The 13,122-nt window shown below is 53.7% G+C and overlaps 1 protein-coding gene and 1 long non-coding RNA gene across 2 annotated transcripts in view; both read right to left on the reverse strand.

Annotated features, from left to right (window-relative positions):
- The window catches only part of LOC113924983, a 34,907-nt gene extending 32,441 nt beyond the window's left edge, over nucleotides 1–2,466 (reverse strand). The window contains exon 1 of the long non-coding RNA XR_003520877.1: nucleotides 2,265–2,466. This is a non-coding gene — a long non-coding RNA (uncharacterized LOC113924983). The remainder of the gene's footprint in view (nucleotides 1–2,264) is intronic.
- Nucleotides 2,467–10,220: 7,754 nt separating this feature from the next.
- HAND2 (heart and neural crest derivatives expressed 2) lies at nucleotides 10,221–13,073 on the reverse strand. The gene is made up of 2 exons (XM_027599504.1): nucleotides 12,442–13,073; nucleotides 10,221–11,086 (listed from the first exon to the last, which is right to left on the reverse strand). Exons 1-2 carry the CDS (start codon nucleotides 12,994–12,996, stop codon nucleotides 10,988–10,990), a joined length of 654 nt encoding a protein of 217 aa, XP_027455305.1. The 5' UTR covers nucleotides 12,997–13,073; the 3' UTR covers nucleotides 10,221–10,987.
- Between the last annotated feature and the right edge of the window lie 49 nt (nucleotides 13,074–13,122).

The following is a 13,122-nucleotide window of genomic DNA, read 5'->3' on the forward strand; positions in this document are numbered from 1 at the left end:
AATTACCCAGCGCGCTGACGTTACGCAGAAGCGCGCCCTGTTGCGACTCCGCCGCGGCGCCCAGGGGCCAGAGGCTCCCAGTTGGTTTCCCCAGATTCCGACAAAGCCCCGCTTTGCTTCTCTGGGCCTGGGATTTCAGCGTGAAGGCACGGAGAGAGCGGTGAAAAGGTGCTAGGGAGGAACAGGGCAAGAGAAAAACCAAAAAAAGTAGTGGGAAAGAGAAGTGCTGCGCCAAAGCGCAGGGGAGCTGTGGAACCCAGAAGAAAACGAGTAAAATCCGCAGGGGAAGGAGTGAAGGAGGAGGCGGGGGGGGGAGCGGGGGGTGGAGGGGGGGGGAAGAGGACCGCGCAGCTAAGGGCTCCCAGGTCCGCCACTTGGGAGGTCCCGGCCCCAATGCTGGCCGGGCCAAACGTCCCCCCGGGAGGCTCGCCGCTCGGGCGGGGTCACAATTACACCTCGGCTCCAGGCGAGGACTTAAAAACCAAGTGGCGGGGGCTGCAGTCTGGAAGCAAGGCCCTGCGGTCATCAGAGGGGGGCCGGGCCAGTGCGCAGGAACTTTTTACAAGGCGTATGAATACAAGGGGGAAAAAAAATCAAAATAAACCACTTTCATCCAGCGTGGGCCGTGAAAATAGAAGCTGCCTTATAAAGGGGGCGATCGGGAGTTTTGAAATTTAGTGTGTGTTTTGCTTTTATATAAAGGGTTTTGTGGTTTTACCTGATAACCTAGGGGGAACTGTGGGGGAAATAACTGCTAAATTTTTTTTTTCGGAAGAGGGCTGTAATAGAAATTCACAGGTTTCTCCCAAATCAGCTTGTGTCCCAGGACTGCAAACAACTGCATACATCCATACAGATCATTACAAACTTGGGACAAAAATAGTTGCGTGACCGGATTATTGTTGACGTAAAGTGGGATCCAGTGGTCCCACTTTCTTTTTAAAAAAGTGAGTCTTGAAAACTGAGTCTGCAGAGGAGGCGGAATGGAAAGCGTCAAATAGTGTAACATCTCATTTTACCAGAGACTGGACTGGAAGGCTTCTCAAGAGTAACCAGCTCAGGGCGCAAAGACTAGGCGAAATTCGCCCGGCCGCTGCAGTGAGGGCGTCCAGCCAAGCCCGGGCTCTGTCCCTTGGCTCAAAGAAAGGGACCCGACAGCCGGCCCCCTCCAGGGCAGGGCAGGGCTGGGTCGGGGGGAGGCGGCTACCTCCTCCTGGACTTGGGCCTCACGTCTGCGGTATTTTTAGCTTTTCTCTCTGTTCCCTAGAGGCTCTTTTGTAAGCCAAATGGAGGCTCTCCAAACTGCCCTCACTGGGAGCGGGTGTGGGAGTAGGTGGAGGCGACTGCACGGGGATTTTGAAAGAAAAAAATTACTTACGTTTAAATTAAACCAAAACTCTCTAGGTTTTTGTCCTCACTGCCTTTTCTCTCTTTCGCTCCCCCCGCACCCCCGCCCCGGCCCAAGTCTGTGGGAACACAAGTTCCATAATTAAGTGGACCATGGGGGTAAGGATGGGTGGGATCTAGATGTTCGAGCAGAATCATAGTGTCGTGCGCCTTCCTTTCTGCCTTTCAATCCCGCTCTCCCGGCCACTACGGCTCCCCCGGAGCCGGCCTAGGAACCTTCCGGAAAGGGAAGGGAGGAGGGGAGGAATCTCCGTTGCCTTCGAGGAAGCAGGGACACGCGGCATTTATTTTTTAAATAAAGGTTTAAAGTAAGTGCAAATGTTTTTGCAACGGAGTTTCGCACCCATTGTGTGCCCAGGGATGCGAAACTCAGGTCCCAGACTCACAAATGGACGGATGTTTATTGCATAGAAAGCCGGGTCTCGCTGCGCCCCCTCTCACCTTGGAGATGCCCTAGCCTCGCTTCCCGGCCGAGGCCGCAACCGGGACTTTCCCTATCCCGCTTCTCCCCATCCAGGACCAGGCTGGACCCCTGCTGGCTCCCGTGGCTCGCCTTCAACCCACTTCCCGATCCCCGCAGACAGCCCCCGCCCACGCCCACCCCACCCCCTTCTCAGGCTCGGCGCTGCCCCTCGAAATTGCCCAGGCAGGCGTGATGGCGCTCCGCTCTGGAAAACTAGGGAGGCAAGCGGGAGCCAAGCGCCGGTGCTCTCTGCTTCCGCCTTAGGTTCAATTAACCGCCCCCCCCCCACACACACAACCCCGCCCCACCGGGAGTGTTGGGCCTTGTGGTCCACCCCCACTGTCTGGGGTGCTCCACGATGCCCCCACGTCCCGGACGCCGTGCCTCTACCCACCGGATTGCCTTCGGGGCCCCTCGGTGCTGTGTCGACGCCGCGGCGCTGTGGGTCGCGCGAGCAGGAACCGCCAGGCAGCGGGGTAGCCCAGCGTGTCGAAGATGCTCAGAGGAGGAAGTGCAGAGAAAAAAGAAGGGGAAGGAAAGGGGGGTGGGGGACCTGACATACACACAAGCACGCAAAACCAACTTTGGTGATGGACTTTTTCAGTTTCACACGGAGCGACCTGTAGTATCTGGAGAAGGTTTTTGAAGACGTTTAGGAGGGAGGGTGAGTTTTCTGCTGAGAAACTCAATCTGCCATACAGTAGCGGCCCCATCTGGGATCTGTCACTGCTGACAGCACCACAGGGCACAGACGTGATCTTCTGCACAGCCTGCACTCCCCGAAATACCCTCCTTAATCAAAGGATGTCTGCGCGCCGAAGCTCAGCTGACCGCGCCGGGAGCGGAACGGCCAGCGAATTCCACCCACCCCCCCGCGCGCCCCCTCCCCACGGACACAGCCGTGGCCCCTCTCCTCTAACCAGCACATTAATTAAAAGCGGAAAAGAGACAGAGGCTGATGTCATTGCTCTCAGAAGATCATAAACGTAAAAGAGTCATCCTGTGAGAATCCCTGAAAATGACTTTAATGAATAATTTCAGAGACAGTTATGGCTTTGGGTAATTACTGAGCGAGAATATGAAAACCAGATTTGCAAAGCGACGCGATGGTCAGGCGGCCTGGCGGCCACTTTCTCCCATTAAAACCGCACCGGCTTTTCTTCACCGCCAAATTCTAGTTACAGACTTCGGATGCATTTTCTTCCTTAAAAAATAAAAGCAACAAACACACATTTTTCTTTTCCTGCGTTTCTGCCTTATCCTAAAGACAAAACTGTCAGCTCAAAGAAACAACAGCCCATTTTAAATAGAAGTCAATCATGCACTGGCTTCAGTGGCCATTGGCTTCCATCTTTTCAGGAAGGAGGTATTAACGGCTGCTTTGATTTAGAATGATGTCTCTTTTGGCCTTTTCTTGAGGCAATGTACTTAATAAAGGTTGAAAACTCTTTCTGCCCCCTAAGTAAGAAACTTTTTAAATCCTTTCAGCTGGTGAAGCAGCAAACAAGTGAACAGCGAATGACCCCACTTCTTACAGAAAAATCTGCAGGTCTCCCTGACTCTAGTTCTTGTTCCCCATGATAATTTGGTTCTACAATAAGGAAAGATATTTTGAAATACTCCATCTGGTCACAGGGAAGCATCAGGTGGGGTCTGGCTGTTCGTAATTAGTTGTTCATTAAATATACTATTTGAGAAAACTGGCTTATTGGGGAAGAGATTGCTGAGTACCCAATCTTTTATATGAACTGCTTAGCTGCTTGCAAGCCTGTCTCCTTTGCTTGGAAATACAAACTGGGATTCTCTGGGAGTGTGGCCCAGGTGGATTCATTACATCTGATTCGAGTAAAAATTCATTTATGTTATATGCACAAAAGTATTGATAAAAGGTAATGTTTGCCTACATTGTTTTGAGCAATGCAGGTTTTTGTTGTTGTTACTTTTGAGTCTGTATCATTCGGAAAATTTCCTAGTTGCCTGAGTAGACTCCATCATTAAGGAAGATCATGGAGAAGCCACTTACCAGCACTGTGGGAAACTACATTGTGCAGCTATTACCTGCCCCCCCCAAAGTACAGTTAGGCCCCTCCTACTCCAGTCATCAGATTCAGCTGTCTAAAGCCTTCTCTAGGGGCGCCTGGGTGGCTCAGTCGTTAAGCGTCTGCCTTCGGCTCAGGTCATGATCTCAGGGTCCTGGGATCGAGTCCCACATCGGGCTCCCTGCTCGGCAGGAAGCCTGCTTCTCCCTCTCCCACTCCCCCTGCTTGTGTTCCTGCTCTCGCTATCTCTCTCTCTCTCTGTCAAATAAATAAATAAAATCTTAAAAAAAAAAATAAAGCCTTCTCTATTCCTAGCCCCCAAGCCCTCTCCACCACCCCAGCTCAATCCTTCCTTACCCTTCTGCTGGGGTAAGGGTGGGTAAAAGAGGGAGTCCAGCTCTCTCAAATGTAACATTTTCACTGACTTAGGAGGAAATGGTCCTCATCCGTTCTAGATTACGTGAAGACACTGTGGAATTTGGAGTTTCGAGTTGCCTCAAAGAATCAAAGAGGGGTGAACATTTGGAAAATTTTCTCCACTGGATTTCCTGTTTATTTTTGATATCCTGGGCCCCCCAAATAGACCTTCTTGTCACTACATTCAAATCATGGGCCATGAATTCTTTGCCCTCTACCTAAGTTCACTGTAAACACTGGCTTGGGCTTTGCAACCTGTGTGGAAGTAAATAGCTTTTTCCGGGTTTGTTTTGAGTCCTTGCATTGCCCAATTAAATTGAGGTGTAGGACTGATTCATGGGATGGCCAGTTCTCTCCCTGTGGAGACTTTAAATAATGCAGGTCTTGCCCTACCTCTCCCCCATCCTTGATGAAGCCACCCTCACCCCTAGGGTCCAGTGTTTCACAGTGGTGGTTGACAGAGTGCCAAGAATGTGGAATCAGCTGCAGTGGGTGTGTGTGGCCTCAGGCAGTGGTTCCTAAATCCTGGGGTGGGGGAGGGGAGAGCTTTTGGAAATTGAAGATTTCTTTTCTCCTACCTGACCTGCTGAATCAGGATTTCTCCTAAAGGTGGGGTGAAATGAGGTCTGAATTTATAATTTTATCAAGTTCTTCAGAGATTTTGGATAACCAGTGTGGTAAGCTCCAACCTAAAGTGTTCTGGAGTTGGATTCATCCCAGAGATCAGGACAGTGCCCCAGGACGCCAAAGTTGGAGGTCTGGAGTGTTCTCCTCCGGTCCAGGAATTATACAAATATACCTAGCCTCTGTTCTGCGCATTGAGATATAGTAGGGGACAAGTGGATGCCAGTCATTCTTGTTTCAACCAAGGAGCACTCCCGCTGGGGAAAGGGGGAGAGTAGGCAGAAGAAGGTCTAGCGCCTACGTTCCTTAGATCCATTGGGCTTTAATAACAGGTGCAAAGACAGAGGCTCGGAGAGAGGCCTGTTCTGTAATAAGCGTCTGCCCGGCCACCTCATTAGGCAGAAACTCCCACTGTTGAGGCCCGAGGGCTGTGGGGGCCGAGCGGGGGCCAGTGCGGGAAGAGCAGCACTAAGAGCCGCCTCCCTTGCCTCTCGCCTGCACGGGCACCGCGGCAAGGGCCGCAGCTGTTGGTGTAGGAGAGCAGCACCCTGGTGCTGGGCTAGAGGAGTTCCCGCAGGTCAGTCAGGGCCGGCTGTGGGAGGCTTTTCCAGGCTGAACGCACCAGGCGCAGCGAATTGGAAAATTTAAAGTGAGGAGGGGGCCAATAGAAACTTTAACCGGCCCCGCCTTACCTCAAACAAGAAAAACAAAAACGTCTTCTGGGCTAAAAATACATATTTAGAAAGTCCCTGTGCGCAAGCAGGCGGCGCGTTCCAGCTGCCGGCCTGGCCCGGGGAGGACTTGGCCGCGCGGCCGCCGATTACACCCAGCTCGGCTGGGATGGCTCCGAGCCGTCTGCCCTGACGTCAGCGAGGCTCCGGGCCCCGCCGCGGCGAGATAGGCAGCGCGGCCGGGCGCGGGCGCGGCGCTAATCACTCCCAGATGTCCCTAATAGCGGAGATAAAGACGGACGGAGCGGCCGGGAATAAATTTGTAATCAGGGCTCTACCATCTGATCATCAAAGCGGCCCAAATGCCAGGAGAATTTGAAGGGAATGTGTGTGTAGGGGGGTCACGTTTAGGGGAGAGGCGGGGGACACGATCCTCGAAGGAAACTGACTTGGGCAGGGTGGAGCGAGAACAGGGAGAGAAGTGTAACTTCTGTGCGCGTGTAAGTCAGATACGCAGAGCACTTTAACTTCCACCAGCCTGACTGGTCGAAGCCGCTGAGCTGTTAGAGGCCAGTTAGAGCCCGGCAGACAGTTGCGGTGCGGAGAGCACTCGCCGGGCAGAAGCTGGGTAGCAAAGCTGCGTGCCCAGAGCTGCCCGGCCCCCGGAAACGTGCGACTGTTTCCTCTCCTGGAGTTACCCCCTCCTCTCCCCCCCCTTTCTAAACAGTTAAAAAATACTTCGTTCTCCCACATCCCCATCCCCTCCCCGCCACCCCGTAGACGTGAACCCTACAGCAAGGCTGAGCTTCCTCAGGAACGGGGGTCCTGGGGCCCCGAGCAGGGGTCCTGGGCCCCAGTCTGAGGGCGGCTCCAAGGTCTTTCTCTTCGAGGGATCCGCGGGCTGCGACAGGCCAGGAGTCCAGTGCGTCGCGGAGACTTGTTAGTGCCACCTCCTCAAGCAGGGGTCTGGACCGTAGGAGTAGGGCTGGGTGGAGGGAAGGAGTTCCCTCAGGTCAACAGATCCAGGAAAGACATGCAGAGCCCAGGGTTCAGGTTGGGCCCTTTACGACGCGTACGCCACAAGCCTCCTTTGCAGATCATCTCGGCTTGGCACCTACCACCAGTTCCTTTTCCAAGTCCAGGCGCGTGGGTGGGACTCGCGCGCAGAGAGAACGCAAGGCGGCTGTGGAAGAGAAAATTGGGAGCCGCACACGCAGCGTTAGACACAGCATTTCTTTAAAGCTACAGGAATAGCCGAGAGGTTTCCCGCGCTTTTCAGACTCGCAGTGCAAATGCAGTTCCGGCTATTGTGGCATCCTCGGACCAGTTTATTGTCCCCTGCACGCACACCTCAAGCGCTTGCAACTGGCCGGGTTCTCTCTGCAAGCTAAAGTCTCGGAAGTAGCTCACAAACCTGTCTCCTTCCGCTCCCTGTGGCTTTGATTTTGAGCTCACTCTCACCCTAGGCACGCCTTCCAGTGAAATTGGCGTGCACACAACTCACCCTCCTGCTTCCTTAACAATCCGTGGGATACCAGCTCTGTGATCCTCACAGAGTAGAGGCATAGGCAAGGGGGAAGGGATCGAGCCACCCTCCACCCGCGACTCAGGCACACTTGCTACCCTTCCTGGCGCCACCGCTGCCCCCACCTCATCGCGGGGACGACCAGGCCACCTGGTCCTGAGAAGGGCAGCCTAGGCCGGGAGGCCCACCCTTCCTAGGTGCCCGGACCTAGTGGCTCGCCCACTCGGATGCTGGAGCTTCCCACCAAGCCTCCAGAGGGTGGGGCGGGATTTAGAAGGCAGGAAGAACCCCAAGTGATCTTGCTGTCTTCTTCTCATAGTTTCGACCTGAAAAAAACTCTTAAAGCTGCCGTTATGTCCCAGCTGGGGGCCGAAAATCCTGGAAAATTGTGACTGGGAGCAAGGAGTATGCTCAGGTCCTGCTCTGTTGAGCTTTCTAGGTTACTTCCCAAGAAGCTGAGAATGGGTCTGTAGGAACGAACACACACACACACACACACACACACACACACACACACACACACACACACACACACACACACACACACACACACACACACACACACACACACACACACACACACACACACACACACACACACACACACACACACACACACACACACACACACACACGCCGGCCGAGCCCTCTCCCCGCCGGTGCTCCAGGGTTATCAGGCGCTCGGCCTGCGCGGCGGTCTGGGGCCGGGCCCTGACAGCCAGATCTACCATCAATTTACCTTCCGCCGCCCCAGCTTCCCATTTAGCTTTTAACGTCAAATCCTGCATTTTTGTCGGCTCCGGCCTGTCTAGAGAGCTTGTGATTTCGCTGCAGGAGTGATTGCTTTTAACAAAATGGCAGCAACCACATTATCCGAGCAATTAAAACAGAGGCCTTTTAGCCGTCCCGCAAGGCAAGAGGTTGGAAACTTTCTTTCTTTTTTTTTTTAAGCACAGAAGAAAGGGAGTTAAAAGAGAAATAAATGTGTAGAAGAGAAAAGCATGGAAGCTCAGAAGAAATGCCGGCCCAGCACACCACTCACTTCCCGGGACTTGACAAGGTGGGGCAGGGATGTTGGGTGGCTGGGAAGGTTGGGATGTCCCCGGTGACTGCAGAGACAGATAATCTCGGGGAGTCTTGCCACTTAGGGTGTGCATCCAGTTAGGGGCCCGGCCCCTTGGGGTGTCGGGTCTGCTGGATGTCTGGCCAGTTGGGATTTCACACAGGTTGGAATGTCGAGATGGTTGAGGTGTCGGGGCTGGTGCTGCTGGGCCAGAGGAAGCGGCTCGGCAGGCAGGAGAGAAGGCGGGCAGCGCCTGGCCCGGGCCAGACAAAGAGGACGAATTTCTGCAGCGCGGGTTTTAAAGCATGTGTAGCAGCAAGTTGCCCCATAGTGATGCTGCTGCCAGGCTCTTCTGGATCTCCTCTGCTGGTGTTTAACAAACCAGAGAAAAGGTTAGACCAGCCAAAGTGCACTAAGGCCCAGATGGTAAAGAAGACCAGCTACCCAAGGCCCACATGCATGATGAAGATAACTCCTCTTCAGTTCCTGGTTTAAAAACCTCACCACCTCCACCACCACTCTCTCCACTATTTCAATAAACTCTTTTCTTCTACCCCTGGGATATGAAGTCTTTCTCCCGATCAGATTAAAGTCAAGACGCAAAAGGCCGTTGGAGGCAGGAAAGGGAGAGAGCCACTCGGTCAAACCGACAGGAATCCCGAGAGTAATAGAAAATCAGGGCGCGCCTCCCTACGCCCCCCCAGTGCTATAAACAAAGGCAAGTGTCTGTAAACACAGCCCGCGCCCACCACGTCGGCCCAGCGCCGCCTGACCCGAGGGGAGAAAGTTCAGATCGCTTTGGCCGAGTTGTTCTAACCCCTCGCCCTCGCGTTGTCAGCTGCCCGCAGAAGAAACCCGCAGAGCCACTCGCTCGTCTCTCCCCCAGCGCTTGCGAATTTGCCCGTTGCAGGCGGCAGGCTCAGAGTGGGCACCCGTGAGCCGTGGGAACCCCTGGGATATCAGGGGAGGGTCTGTGCCTGGAGCCGAGGTGCGAACATCACCCTGAGGATGGGTTCCAAGATGGAAACCCTCTGGCAAGCCTCCCTAACACCAGATTTATATACGTGGCGTTTCATGAAACAAACCGCTTTTTAATACGTTTCACCTTTCTTCCCCCACCCCCCACTCCCACTCTCCCCCCCCTCCCCGGCCTGCCGAGTCCTTTATGGCACTTCAGTTTCTCTGGTTCCTAGAGCCAGAATCCCTGCTCTAGCCAAGACTACGGGCAAAGGAGGCCTTAGGGACTTCCTTTCGGGATGTGCTGGGACTCCAGAAGACCAAACCTCAGACGGGGTGACGTCCCCGGCGGCTGGTAGCCAGGGGAGGGAGCCGCTTGTTCGGCTGGCCTGGGGCCGGGAAGACTTCAGACACCGCACAGTTAATATTGAGTTCCCTGTAGCTCCTTGTAAATCTAGCCCCCCCCACCCCCCTTTAAACCTTCGGTCGTGTTCGCGATTTCTTACTTGACGTAAAATTCCTTGTTACCTAATCATGGACTTTTTTCCCCCAAAAGCTCTCCCCCCGCCCCAAGGCCCACTTAGATGAGACTCACCCTGATGGAGACTACAAGCAAAAAACTCCTCTTTTCCTCTTTTTTCTTTTCTCGGATGAAAACCCTACATTTTGAATTAAAAACTATGGACTATTTCCTGCCGCTGCAGTAACTCCTGGGATCCTCCTCCAATCTCCTCCACCTAAAACACGCTCCCCAAACAAAAACCAGTCCCCCACAGAATGGCATCTGGTTGATTTCGGGAAAACAGGAACACCTTTCCACCTTTCCAGCAAACTGCCAAGGCCTTTCTCTGGCCCCAGCTCCTACTAATACTGACCACTCGGCCTACTCCGGGGGTGGGATAGGGAGGGCAGCGGGAAGGAGACAGGTCTCTGATAGAGCCCAGGTCCTTTAGCAGGATTTTCACCAAGGACACCTCCCTGCGAGGGCTGGAGCTCACGGTGAGGATTGATCGGAACTACTGATTCTTTCAAATAAAGTTAGAGGCAATCATGATAATTTAGTTTACTTCTGAATATTTTAAATATTATGAAAACAAGTATAACAGTTTTGTTTTCAAAACTCTTTTGAGGTATCAACCATTAAAAGATTGGGGGGGTTGTAAAAAAAACACACAGTGGTTTATTGAATACTTACAACGTTTACACCTTCAATATTAATTAAATTCCACTTAGTTTTAGAGGACGGAAGTGCACAAAACAAGTAGCTGTTGGAAACATCTTCGAATAGGGAATGACCACAGATGATAAGACAGCACTAGATACCGACCCCAACGGAAATGTTAGCGGCCCCGTTTTCTGCTTTGAAATAAAACTTTATAATCCCCAGGAATATTTATATCCAAAGGCCAGGTATTAAAGATACACTTTACATACACACAATTGTCTGCTGTCTTTATCTGGAAGGGGTTGGGTAAGTGGGGAGGGGGCCACGCTGGTGCCTACACAGCCATGAGGGAACATTCACACACAGAGAATCTACGAGACGCCGGGATCCCTTACCACGCAGGAGTGTCCTCTTCATATTAAAATATGGAATGCTTTTCTTCAAATATCCACTTTTTTTTTTGGAGGGGGGAGGTGGGGAGCGGATGCCTCAAAGGGGGGGCAAAGAGAGGGGAGGCAAATTGCACATAAATAAACCGGATGATTCCAACTGCAAGAAGTCCTCAGAGCAGAGCGTGGAGAGCTTGCCCGGAGTCCTGGGTCGGCTTCCGGCTCCTGGGCCCTGGCTCACTCGCGCTCTCCTCCTCCTCCTCCTCCTCACTGCTTGAGCTCCAGGGCCCAGACGTGCTGCGGCCAGCCCGTCCGGCCTTTGGTTTTCTTGTCGTTGCTGCTCACTGTGCTTTTCAAGATTTCGTTCTGGGCAGAGGACAGGTGAAGGGGAGAAAAGTGGAAAGAGAAATTCAGAAAGGAGACCTGGTTCCACGCTACCCCCGCACTTTTCACGGGGGGAGGGCAAGAGACAGTGAGAGAACGAGCAAGGGATGAGAGGGTTTCAAGTCTTCGCCTCTGTAGAAAAGCTAAAAAGATTGGCGCAGCCCTAGCTACTGCCCAGGCCTCCATGCCCCTGCAACGCTCCACTACCGGATAGGCAAATTTATAAACAACCAGCCGTTTCCAAGTCCTTTACGGAGGAGCCGGGGGCCTTTTCTCTGACTCCTGATGTAGGGGCGCCAGCGGGGGTCGGCGCTAAATCTGGTTTCCCTGTTTTCAGGTTTGCACTCTAGGGAAGATGGGGATAAGTTCCCTGTGCCCTGGCTTGGGCTGGTGGGCAAGGGGCTCTCGGGACCCCAACACGGCAGTGCCTCTCCTCCGAGGCCTCTGAAATCCCTAGTTATTCGGGAGGTCACTCGATTATGCACAGACTAAAGCACCACAGGCCCCAAAGAAGAAAAATGAGACAAATGGGATTATTTTCCAGGCCCTTCATGGCAACAGTCCTGCTCCGACCACCACCAACCTATTGGCACTTGGTAGGAACTTAAGAAAACTAATTTTCAGTTATAGTTCCATGTTACTGTTAACAACAATAACAATGACCATATTAGTATTTACTGTTTGTCTTAAAATGCTCACGCAAATAAAACAAGAAATACCCATGAAGTACACTAATCTGGGAAGTTTAACCTCATAGCCAAAGAGAAACTGGAGGTGCATTTTGAAGTTAAAAGTACTTATTTTATGTTTACCTTTGTGTCTTCTGAGAATTGTAATAATAACCACAAAACTCTCTTAAAATCAGTGGTGGCCTGGTTCTCCAGAGGGGGATAGGGATCAATAGTTAAATAATTGCTATCTAGCGCTTCTGGGCGATTTATTTTAGAAATACCTGAAAGCAAGATAGGACTGGAGGCCAAATGAAGGCTCTAAGAGACAGAATGATTGCGACAGTGCAAATGGAAGATCAATGGAGACCCTGAGTCCGAAAAGAACGCCCGAAGTGCCGGTGGGAACAGCCATAACCCGGAGGGAAGATCACCAGCGGGAAGCATCTCTCTTAACCTCCTCCTCCTCCTTCTGCTGCTGACACCTCCCCCCCAATCTCCTCAGCTTCTTGGGGAAACCATTCTCTCCATAACCTGGTTTAAACAACCATGGCTTCGGATGCAGCCAAAAAACTAGGGATGTCATTGCTCAGCCCAGTTGGAGAGAGTCCGGTAGCACCGGTCCCCCGAACCCCACACCCGCTCTGCCCCCTGCCCTCTGGTACTGACCAGCTCCTTCTTCCTCTTCTCTTCTTTCACATCTGTCTTCTTGATCTCCGCCTTGAAGGCCTCCGCCTCGCCATTCTGGTCGTCCTTGGCCAGCAGGTCCATGAGGTAGGCGATGTAGCTGGTGGCCAGGCGCAGCGTCTTGATCTTGGAGAGTTTGGTGTCCGCGGGCACGTTGGGGATACACTCGCGCAGTTCGGCGAAGGCGCTGTTGATGCTCTGAGTCCTACGCCGCTCCTTGCGGTTAGCGGTGCCCCGGCGCTTCACCGGGCGCGGCCCCCCTAGGCCCGGGGGCCCGGCGCCCGGCGGCACCCCCCCGTAATGGGAGTGGTCCAGGCCGGCGGCGCCGCTGGCGTACTCGGGGCTATAGGACAGGGCCATGCTATAGTCGGGGGGCGACATCTCGGGGTGGCCGATGAGCCAGCCATGGAAATAGGGGTTCTCCTCGTGGCTGCAGCGGCTGGCGGCAGCAGCAGCGGCGGCGGCGGCGGCGGCGGCGAACGGATAGCCCTCATGGTGCACCACCGGGTGGTGGGGGAAGCCCCCCACCAGACTCATATCGCCCTCCGCGCCCCTCCACGCGCCCCAGCGTGCGCGTAGCCCCGCCGCGCCCTCGGCCGGGGCTCCTGCTTCGGCGCTGGGCGGCCTCCCCCACCCCCCACCCCCCAGCCCTCGGGCGCCCGG

This window comes from Zalophus californianus, chromosome 2, assembly GCF_009762305.2.
Source record: "Zalophus californianus isolate mZalCal1 chromosome 2, mZalCal1.pri.v2, whole genome shotgun sequence".
Taxonomy (NCBI): domain Eukaryota; kingdom Metazoa; phylum Chordata; class Mammalia; order Carnivora; family Otariidae; genus Zalophus; species Zalophus californianus.